Genomic DNA, 11,120 nt, shown 5'->3' with positions numbered 1-11,120 from the left:
GCTGCCTCGTCGCCAAAACAACTGTTCGTATCGAGGCTAGCGTACTCCACCACTTCTGACGCCTGGCCTATATCAGAAGCAAAGACAACTCAGCTTTGCCACCTCTCTCATGTATGAAGCTTACGAAGGATGGTCCCTCTGACCGAGTGATAGCTTCAAAGTGACGTACCCTCACGTATTCAATGATATCATCCAACCTTCCTTTTGGCTATAGGGGGTCTTCGTTAGGTCTTATCAGGGGACTAAGCTTCGTGAAAATTTCCTGCCCTGCCGAAGTTAAATGATTCTCACAACTTTACACTATTTTATCAAAATATAAGGAGTCTAAGGACTAAGCAATCGGATTTCAAACTGTCTGTCCTAGCATTCCAGCTCCACATAATCTGCATTTCTGAAACCTGTTTGGATAAAAGGATTTTAGATTCCGAGCTCTTCGAAGATTGATCTGTCTTTCGTTGAACTTATCTTCTCCTCTTCCTTCACTTACGATTCTGTCACCACGAGTCATTCCGCCAAACGTATGCCCCTTTATCATATCCTGTGTATATTTTCCCTGCCTCAGGATTTCTTCGACAGATTATCAGAAGTCCTAATCGTTTTGGTCCTCTCACTTCCTTTCATCCTCCGTAGCGACTTTAATCTTCCTACCCTCTCTTGGCTTTTCTTCTCGCCCTAAAAATTCCACCCAGCCTTCCCTTCCTTTATAGACTTTCATGAACACCTGAGCCGCCCTCCAGTTCAATCTTTTTAGAAACCACTTAGATCGCACTTTTGATATTGTCCTCGCTAACCTTCTTGTGCATCCTGTTCTCGAGTTCGATGCTGAGATATCCCGGCTCCACTCCCCTGCCGCGAGCAAGCCCACCAAGTTCAACTTTCGTAAAGCGAACTTCGAAGATCTGAACTCAGCCCTGGCGGCAATCAAGGGGGTCCCCTCCTCTCTCCATTAATGTGTGAACAAGCACTCAACACCTTCTATACCATTTTATCTGATCTTTTACCTTGTTACGTCCCCTCCTCTCCTAAGTGCTTATGCTCTTATCCTGTCTGATTTACCACAAAAAACTTCGTCAAAAACACAATGCGAGGGAGAAGTTTTTGGCTTCGAGAACATCTGCTGACTTAGTTTTTTTCATAACTCTGCGTTCCTCGGTCAAATCCTTAATACAAAAGTGTAAGAATGAATATCTGGCCAGTGTTGAAGGCTCACTAAAGCGCGGAAACCTCAAAATTTTTTGGTCCCACATTCGCATCTCTCGCCGTCCTGCCCAGCTATCCCTTCCCTCCATTAAATTCTCTGGCTACACTACTATACTATCGCTACTTTTCCTTAGTCGATGTTCCCTCTTCTTCCTCCTCTTCCCTCCTGCTACTGAATATAGCCTGTCCCGCATCTTCTTACCTTTCTCCTTTTTGAGTACCTAATTGGCAAACTTGATTCCAATGTCGGCCCTGGTTATGATAATAATAATAATAATCGTTGGCACAACAATTCATATTGGATCAGGGCCTTGAAGTATGTTAGATCACTTCATTCAAGACCGTAACGGTACACTACAGGATACCCTATAGGAGGCAATGTGGTCAGCATTGCGCACGCCCGAGATTATTATCCTGATTTGACTCAGGTACTCATTTACAGCTGAGCCGACTGGTATCCGACGTCAAATCACGATACAAATCCCACTGCCACCAGTGAGGTTTGAACCGCGACCTTCCTTGGATATGATGGTTTCCAAAACTCTTTTTGCTTGAAACTGGTCAGTCCATTTCCCTTCCCTTATCTCTTATTTTTGACAAAAGCCTCGAAGAGAATCATTTTCCCAGCTTGTGGAAAGAGGCTTCCATTATCCCCATTCACAAAAGTGGCCATCATACGCTTGTCGATAATTACTGTCCCATTTCTCTCCTCTTCTCCTGTTCCAAAATCCTGGAAGGATATGTCAGCGACTGGTTGTTCGTTAACTTTGGCCACCACATAGTGAAAGAGCAACACGACTTTGTTAAGTGTAGGTCCACTGCCTCCAACTTGCTCGACTTTACCAACTTTGTCACCAAATGTCTAAATTCAAGGCAACAAGTGCATACCATTTACACTGAGTTTGCTAAAGCCTTCGACACTGTAAATCGCAAGGTACTTCTATCCAAACTCTCGTCTCCAAGCGTTCCCATACCATTAGGTTTATGGCTTGGTTCTTACTTTTCCAACCGATTTTACCGTGTCTCTTTTGACGGCTGCACATCCCGCTCCCCTCTTCTGACGTCCCGCAGGAATCTGTTCTGAGCCCTTTGTTGTTTTTATTTTTTATCCCCTTACTTCTCCCCCTCCTTATTTGCGCTTGTTAGCTGTATTCCGACGACCTTAAGCAGTTTTCCGCTATATCGTCGCCTATGGACTGTGATTCCCTTCAACTTAACTTAGACACTCTGGTTCGTTGGTACTCTGCTCATGGTTTAGCGGTAAACGTCAGAATGTGTCACTATATGTGCTACTCGCTAAAATCTTCACTCACTTCCTTCTTCTACTCTCTTAACGGACATTCCTTATCATATCTAAATTCAACTCAAGACCTCGGAGGCACTTTCAACAATAAGTTCCGCTTCGAAACTCATTACCTTGAAGTCACCAATCAAGCGGCAAAATTGTCAGGCTTTATACTTCGGCCCTCCTCCGATTTTGACTCCATCCAACCTTACTTAGCTCTCTTCAATTCCCTCGTGAGGAATACCCTCGAGTACTGTTCCATGTCCTGACGTGAATATGATTGTCCTGCCTTTGAAAATGGACAACGTAAATTTACCCGTTCCTTCTTATTTAAGAAAAACTTCCCTCGTGTGGAATACCCTTCCTGCCTCCGTACTATACGCAGAGCTCGAAGTCTATTTCCATTCCCCGATTCCTGGGTTATGCTGAAGTTACAACGCACAACAGCTTGGTTCTTTTCAACTTCTCTTCTTTAAGTAGTTTTCAGCATAGATTAATGCTTTTTCCTCCTGCTGATGGCGCTGGGGATCGACGGAGAAGGATGAGCTCTGAGTTGAATTATTCACCCATACGGCGACTGGCCCCCGTCTTCCTTGCTTCTGCATCGGTGGCCAGATGACATGGTGGCCCTGCAGCGGCCCAAACCAACCTAATTGTTTGCCCCTGCCGCTCCATATATAATGGGAGGACTCACGCTTTCTGGAAGAGGGTTCAAAACATTATAATAATTGTCGAGTTATTATTTAACCCTCAATTGAGGTCGTCGGGTCAAAACGGGCCCCACCGTCCGCATTTTTGCTCTGATATTTTGCGAAGCCCCCACGACTACTACTCCTCTACACCATATAGCACTAGGGCTCTATGCTAGTGGACTCCACTGCATGGCATAATGGCTCCAATATAACCGCACGGGGAGAGCATTAGCGGGGAACAACCTCAACTTCATGTCGGTGTTGGGATAGTTTCATTTCTAAATTTGGTATGGAACATCGAAGGCGGATTTGGCACTATTAGTTCTCCGAGCAAGATTAGTAGCACAATGCCTTCAACGTTTCGCCCTTTAACGAAAATCGGAAGACTGGAAATCTTGGTTTTGTTGATATCTATTTTCAGTCTGACATTGCTTGCTCCCTTTTCCAATTCCAGAGGCTACCAATATATAATATGACACCAGTCGCACAAAAAGTTGCAACGATTGGTGCAATGGTGACACAAATTTTAAGATCTGGGCGTTATTGGAAAAGGCTGTACTTTTGGAAGTTTCAGGTTGATTGCAACTAAAATTGGGAATGGCTCAAGAAACCTTTGTCAATTCTGTCAGCGCCATGTCAGCAAAACTCGTAAATTTTATACAGCCTCACAAAATCCTTAGTCGAAATATGTAATATTTGATATGAGTAAATTTAATTCATCAGCATGGGCCACCTTCCGGAACCGCATCTTTCGGACATCACCGTATAATATTTCCAATGAAATTTCCAATTTTTTCAAATCAGCTTACAACCTGTTTTCCTCGCCAAGCAAACCTAACCGAAATGGAGGAGCTTTCCTGCGTAGATTATCGACTGACTATTCAAATTCAGACGAATATACGAGAAGACGCGCATTGCTGAGATGGACGATTCTCTCAATTTTTCCGCGTAAGCCAACACCTGAAACATACCAGAATGCATACGAAGTCGAACGGGTTATTTCGGATATGGTGGTGAAAGCAGAGAAGATGGTAATCGATGGCAAGTTGCCTGAAGCTAAGGCTGTTCTTCTAGAAGCATTAAAGCTGGCTGAAGACACCACGGTCTTCAGCAATATATCATCGGTTTATGACCTCCTGTCGACAATAGCATTTAAGGAAGGTGGAATCCCAGAAGCTGAGGACATGCTGGTCAAGTTTATTGAGAAACTTATTCAGTTAGGATACCCGGAAAATCACAACAGCATCATTCGCTTCAAATTGAAACTGTCAAGACTTTACCAATCTGTGGGAAACCGAGATATGGCCGAGCTGGGTTTCAGGGACTGTATAAATACTCAAGAGGAGAAACTTATGAAAAACAAGGCAAGCGATGAACTTACAAGTTTGATCTATGTAAGTTCACTTTTTTGGTATGGACGTTTCCTATCTGAATATGGCGAGTATCAGAAGGCAAAAGCAGTATTGAAGAAGGCTCTCAATTCGTTGGCTAGCACACATTCTGTTTCTGCAGCACAGGTCATGGTTGTTCTATACTACAATGCGGAGGTTGCATATATACTCAAGGTAAGTTTTTAATTGGATAAAAGGAGGTAACTTTTAGGGAACTACATAGCTTGTGCCAAAGTGAAGGGGCTTCGTTCCGACTTCTGGTGAAAAACGGAGTTCCATTCTTTATATTTCACCGCCAACTCATCTAATTATTCTAGTTTGTTATGAGCAGCCTACATAGAATTCGATAAGTTGAAGTTGGTGTTCTAGTTATGGGTAGATTATACAATTATGGGATTTCATAGGATATTAAGGAAGCTGCTGCATTACACACCAGTTTAGGTTAGGTTAGGCTAGTTTGGTGGGAAGCCCGCAGTTCTAATTCCTTAGGCCTCTTATTAGGACCACTGTACTGCCTCCTAGAATCATAAATTCAAAGAAATCCTACCTGCGTCGTTGGTTGGCTTTTGCGAGTCTGAAAAAAAGCAGATGGTCTAACGTCAAATGCTGTCTCTGGTCCCATAAATGTGGACTCCTGGCCATCTGTCGATTATTCTTCTCATTCGGTGATTAGGACATAACATGATCCGCAGACATCAACGTCATATGATGTTTCCCCAGATATTTCCAGACCGTACCTAGACACATCATAAGCTGCTATTCGTTCCATATTCAAATTAATCGGTGGTAAATATAGGATAGTTATAGATAGTGCCAGTTTTCATCCCTCCAGTAATATTTAGGCAACTGGGCCTTTGGATATGTGCTACTAACTTTCTGCTATTAGTGATGTCCACCCTCAGCTACCAGAATATGTATGCACAAACCAAAATGTTCGTTATATTCAGTTGACCCGTTGTGGTCACAACCCTGCAGCACCAGAAGAATCTGCAAGGTTTCTGACATTGCACCTGAAAATAATGCCTTCACGTTAGCTTCGAGTCGAGAAAGATTCCTAAATGCTTGGCTGTTTGTACCAGCTGGATATCCCCCCCCAATAAGGTAGGCACCGTGTAGCTGCCCCATCTAAAGTTCGTGGTCAAGTCTTTTTAAGGTTCATCGTGGGTTCATTCCAAAGGCAGCAACTGTAGATTATTTGCAAAAGTGCATTTAATCGGTCACATACTGTGTGCGCAAACTTATATATATGGTTGCAATTTATCTCCTTGGTGGGGTATAAGGTGTCAACTACATCTACGCCAAGTGAGACCCACTTGTCGGCTATCTCGGAATAGTGGTTTCATTGCATGATGTAGTCAGCAATGTAATTGTCGCCCTCCTTAATGTGTGTCCTATTCACTGCCACTTTCGCCATTCAACCACGTCTGTAATAGTATCAAGACTGCGTACTCCGATGATACCCCGCAGACAGGTGTTGACGAAGGAAGAGCATGATGATCCCTTAGATTGAGAATCTTGGTTTTGATGGTGTTTATCTTTAGTCCAACTCTACCTGTTTCTTTTTCCAAATCCAGGCCCATTTGGCCAAGGTTCATGAGCCGGTGAGAAAGCAAATAGATATCATCAGCGTAGTCGATGTGCTTGAGATAAGATAGCATAGTTCATGGAACTCCTTCGCGTCCTCTGTAACATGAAGAACCTCACAGATAATACGAAGAAATAATATCGGTGACAAGATGACAAGACAAAATCCTTTGAGATTTAATCTCGACGCAGCACGTGACCACCATCATATGCCGCTTTAATAATAACTATTAGTTTCTCGAAATTGATGAAGTGCAGGTAAAGTAGAAATCTAAACTCCGCCGCGCACTGTTCCAAAATGATCTGCAGGAGGGGGGGGGGGGTACCCGGAGCGGAAACCAGCTTGTTGTCTATCGATCAAGCTTGCAGGATGTTCTTTGATACGTTCCAGAATTATTTTAGCTATTACCTTTGCGACGGCAGGGAGCATGCAGATACCCTCCGATCGTCATATCCAAAACGGGTTTCCTTCTGTGGGATATTAGCGATTATCTTCTTCTTCCACTCTCTGGTAAAGCTCTTTGATTCCCATGATTTCCGCACAAAGGGAAGTAGCAGATCTGCAGAAAATCCAGGTGTAGATGTAAATAACTTTGCGGGGAGACCGTCAAGCTCAGCGGCTTTACCCCGTTTGAGTGCTTTGATGGCCGAAATGATTTCTCCTCTGCTTGGATGAGCAGTCTGTATCACGTTACGGTGATTAGCCATTTCATCCACAAGAGGTGGAATCTCACCGGATGTGATAGGGTTAAGAACCGTAGTGAAATGTTCTTTCCACCTCATCAGCTGCTCGTCATCGTGGATAAGGACTCGACCATTAATATCCTTCACAGGACCATAGAAGAGCTCAATGGAAAATTCATTTTTGTCACGACGTGCACATTATGTTGAATTTGTCGAGAATTCACTTGGTACTGCAATTCGAGCGCGTTACGCCCGCCATCTCTGGCAACAGTCAATAGAGCCTTCAACCCTTTCCTTTCATCGATCCACTTCAAGTATCCCGCAATCAGCAGGATCTTATAACGCCCCTTCGGGACGTGCACCTGAAAAAAGAGCATTTTCGGTGGTAGCTCATGCTCATCTTACTTAGTGAATCTGCCAAGTAGCCCCAAGTATCGAGCGACGGCGGTCGGTGTCGAATTTGGGAAGTTGCAGTTCGCCAACCCTGCGAGAAGTGGCGGCCGGAACACGCAACCGAACGTAAGCGACCATCAGATGCTGATCCCTTTCGAGGCCTCTCTCAACTTCTACAACTGCTCACCGCAAAATGGGTGATCTGATTGCTCGTACCGTGTCGGTCAGTTGAAACCCAACTGACCTTATTGCAGTTCTGTGCTCGAACAATGTGCCACCAATGGCGAGGCGGTAGAAGCTGTAGAAATATATATTTCCCATCATTATCGCTACACTCGCCAAGACTGTGCTTCCCCATGACACGTCTGAGCAAGGTGTCGTCAGATACCACCTTTCCATTCAGATCACTTATGACGACCATAACGTCACCTTTAGGAAGCATCTATTGAACTGCGTGTAATTGCTTCTAGAAAGTATCCTTCTCCACTATATCAGAAGCCTAGTACTGTACTGATGTGATGCTTCTTATTTTGGACCAGAATCTTGCAGTCAGAAATTCATCAGAAATCGGTTCCAGATGAAGAGAGCGCGCTTTGTCGTAACCGTCAGCAACAACCTGATACCTTATTCGCGTTTGCTACCACCTGGCTTTCTAGAGTGCAAAAGAACATTGCCATTAGTGCCACAAGAGGCAGAGATCTACTCTACAGGGTCCCATCATCTTACTTTGCTTAGGTTCTCCCGTGATTTTGGACGCTGCCTAGGATGCAAATGATTTACCATTTCCTCATTTCTACCTCTGTATTTACCGCTCTGTAAGCATAGATTATCAAGCTGCTGTCTACGTTCTTTGACAATGATTGCTTCAACTTAAAGGCGGCCTCGAGTGAGTTAGTCTCTTCGCAGAGCGCCTCCGTGATGATCATTTAGCTAACCTTATGCTTTTCTTCAGAGCTTTCTAAGCGTGTTTGTAGCGATTCCTGCTAAACGATTTATCAAATTTCAGAGTTCTGTTGAGGAGCACCCTTATTTACTTATTTAGTTCCATCATGGCATTCAATCCTTCTTTGACGTATTGTGTGAACACCTCCCTTCGAAAGCTTCTCTCTGTCTTCCACAGATTTCGAATGGAACCGATTGGAGATGGATCCCTGCTCATTAAGAAATCGATGCACCTGTGAACTGTGAACGTGATATCGTCCGATACCCACGACTCTCTGACAAGCGATATCAGGAGATGCCGTCGTGATGTTCATGACTTCTTGCGTGACCGCATTGAAGAAAGTCGGTTTATTACCTAACTTAAGGATCTGCAATTTGGTATCTACTAGATATACTAACAGTTTGGATCCTCTCGTGCGAATGCTATAACTTCTCCAACAGATATGGTGGGCGTTAACATCGCACGGTGCTATCACTTACTGGCTTTTTTTCTGTGCACTGGATAGTTCGTATGGCTACTCCATTGGGGACTTCGTCCTCATCGCAGAGAAAATAAGTAGAATATCAAAGAATCTCCCTGTTGATTTTTTATGCGTGATTTGATTGTGATGGTATCACAATTTCATAACAAATTTATTTGAGAAATATTGCATATCAACTATGCTTAATGTCGGTTTGCTTGTACTTAAACCTCTTGATCGTTCCGTTCAAGAATGCTAAGGAAATTTCCTGGTTAATCTGGTCAATCTCCAGTTCTGTTGCTTAGCGGCATCTGGGAGGTAGTGTTGAGGCTTTTCTATACAGCAAGTTATTTTGACGACTCAACATTATTACGTTTTCTATTCCAAAGCTAGAGAAAGCACTGGTACCAGTGTACCTGAATATGTCCCACACATTGTTGAACGACTAGCAGTATTCCATAAAAGTTCGTTCTTTTGACAGCAAATTTTAGCCGTAACATTTTACGGTATAAACCTATCACTGGATGAAGTGCTAACAGCTACGAGTTGTTCCTGCCTGCGCTCTTCGCACCGCTTATTATCGTAATCTGATAGATTGACCTTGTCATACAAGACCCATCCATTGTCCTGTGCAGAGACGGGAAGCTTTCCGAGTAACGTCTGCTTATCGCAGTGTCTCGAACCGTGATGGTGATCGCAGAAGTAATCCCGGTTGCGCTCCTTGCTAAGGAGCATAAAACTATCTACTGCCGTAAGGGCGAAAACTTAAGAGAGATGGTTGCCTGTGAAGAACGTCAGCGTACACTTACCGAGTGGCAGCACTCTTGGCAAAATAAGCCAATGGGCAGATGGACTGCGCGGTTCATCGACAGTTTAGACCCAGGCCTGAACCGAAGGCAAGGTGAGATTGATTACTTCCTTACCTAACTTCTTAGCCGGCTTAGAGGTTTTTAGTCTTATCTGCACAGGATCGGGAAGGCGCAATGTCCTGATTGTGTGCTCTGCAATAGAGTGGAGGACGACGCTGATCATACCTTTTTTTCTTGCGAAAGGTGGGACGGCTTTCGTCAACAGCTTTATGCGCCAGAAGATTACTGTTGCTTCGAATTATCGTTAGTCACATGTGCCACCATACGATCCCTTCCCCTCGACCTTGCTACAACTCGAAGATTGCGGTTTGCCCGAAGTCGTTCTGCCCAAAGGTAAATGCTTATCCATAGGTCGGCTGAAGCCCAGGGCGAGGATTGCTAACAGAAGGGAACTGCTTCTGTTCATCCGTTGAGGACCCCAATTAGATTGGTTCCCCAGTGAATAAAAGGAGCATATAATTCCAGATTCAGGTTTTCGGTCAACGAACTTAGGGGTGCTCTCTCACTTAAGAATGGATTATTACCATTGAAGTTTAATTTTTGTTTTAATTTTTGGTAAAGAAATCTGTTTCGTTTAGTTCAGAGTTCTGAGAACCACTTCAACTCTGCGGTGCTGGAAAGGAGCCATTGCAGGAGTGTTTCGTACCAGGTCTTTGTTTACGCCCTTTTAGGAAGACCTGAGGGAAATTAGCGGATTTCCAATAATATTCTTTTGAAGGTTGTTACGTGCTATATCTATTATTCAATCCTAAATCGGACTTGCTCCTAGTTGTAGAAAAATGGTGAATTTGCTATAATAGATAAAATTGTTAGAAAATACCATCTCGGGCCCTATTCGGAGAATGAGACTCTCAGAACTATACATAGAAAATCGTTTCTAAATGTTATGCTGTAGTGCGGCTGTAGATAGGCAGATAGTCATAGTATCTTACTAAGTATGTTAGTCTTATCACTTACTAATTGCAACATTACTTCGCCCGTTTTGGTACACTTCTAACAATTCCCCTCATCTCAAACCTAATTTATTTTCAGGAGTATGATGACTCTCTAATTTATCTCTACCAAGCCATAAATCTCTGCAAGAAGAACGATCCAGACAATCCAGACCTTCCATTATACTTGATAAAAGTTGGCTACATTCATATTATAAAAGGATTGTATGAAGACGCCAAGTTTTGGTGTCAAACAGCTGGACAAATGGCGCAAATGTCGCGCAATGAGGAAGCTAAAACAGAAGCTGGACTATGCATTGAGACACTACAGAAAGCTATGAAGGACTCAATAAATGAGAAGCAGAATTGAAATTCCGGGTAGACAGATAAACATAAATGTAGATTTTTGGAAAATTTTCGAAATTAAATAAACAAATAGAATATATAGCAATTCAGGGTTAGCATTTGACTTTTGTTTTAGTTTGTATCGTTGTGTTCTGGAAATGGTTGCGTTTATAGTTCTGGAATTTGGAGGTGAGTAATCTATGAAGGTTCGTGCATATTAAAGGTGATCTTCTGGCTTTAACTTTCAGTTAGTTCTCCAGGAAGCGGAATTATTTTCTATTTAATGTAACCCATCAACATCGATGGCTATCGATCGACCCATCAACAGCGATAAACGTACCT

The 11,120-nt window shown here is 43.3% G+C and overlaps 1 protein-coding gene across 1 annotated transcript; it reads left to right on the top strand.

Moving 5' to 3' along the window:
- Positions 1-3,784: 3,784 nt before the first annotated feature.
- LOC119661180 (tetratricopeptide repeat protein 19, mitochondrial-like) lies at positions 3,785-10,888 on the top strand. Its single transcript, XM_038070398.1, has 2 exons — positions 3,785-4,742; positions 10,534-10,888. Exons 1-2 carry the CDS (start codon positions 3,879-3,881, stop codon positions 10,801-10,803), a joined length of 1,134 nt encoding a protein of 377 aa, XP_037926326.1. The 5' UTR covers positions 3,785-3,878; the 3' UTR covers positions 10,804-10,888.
- Positions 10,889-11,120: the final 232 nt, after the last annotated feature.

This window comes from Hermetia illucens, chromosome 1 (genome assembly GCF_905115235.1).
Source record: "Hermetia illucens chromosome 1, iHerIll2.2.curated.20191125, whole genome shotgun sequence".
NCBI classification, from domain to species: Eukaryota; Metazoa; Arthropoda; class Insecta; order Diptera; family Stratiomyidae; genus Hermetia; species Hermetia illucens.
The sequence above is the reverse complement of the archived record's forward strand: the minus strand, read 5'-3'. Positions and strand labels throughout refer to the sequence as shown.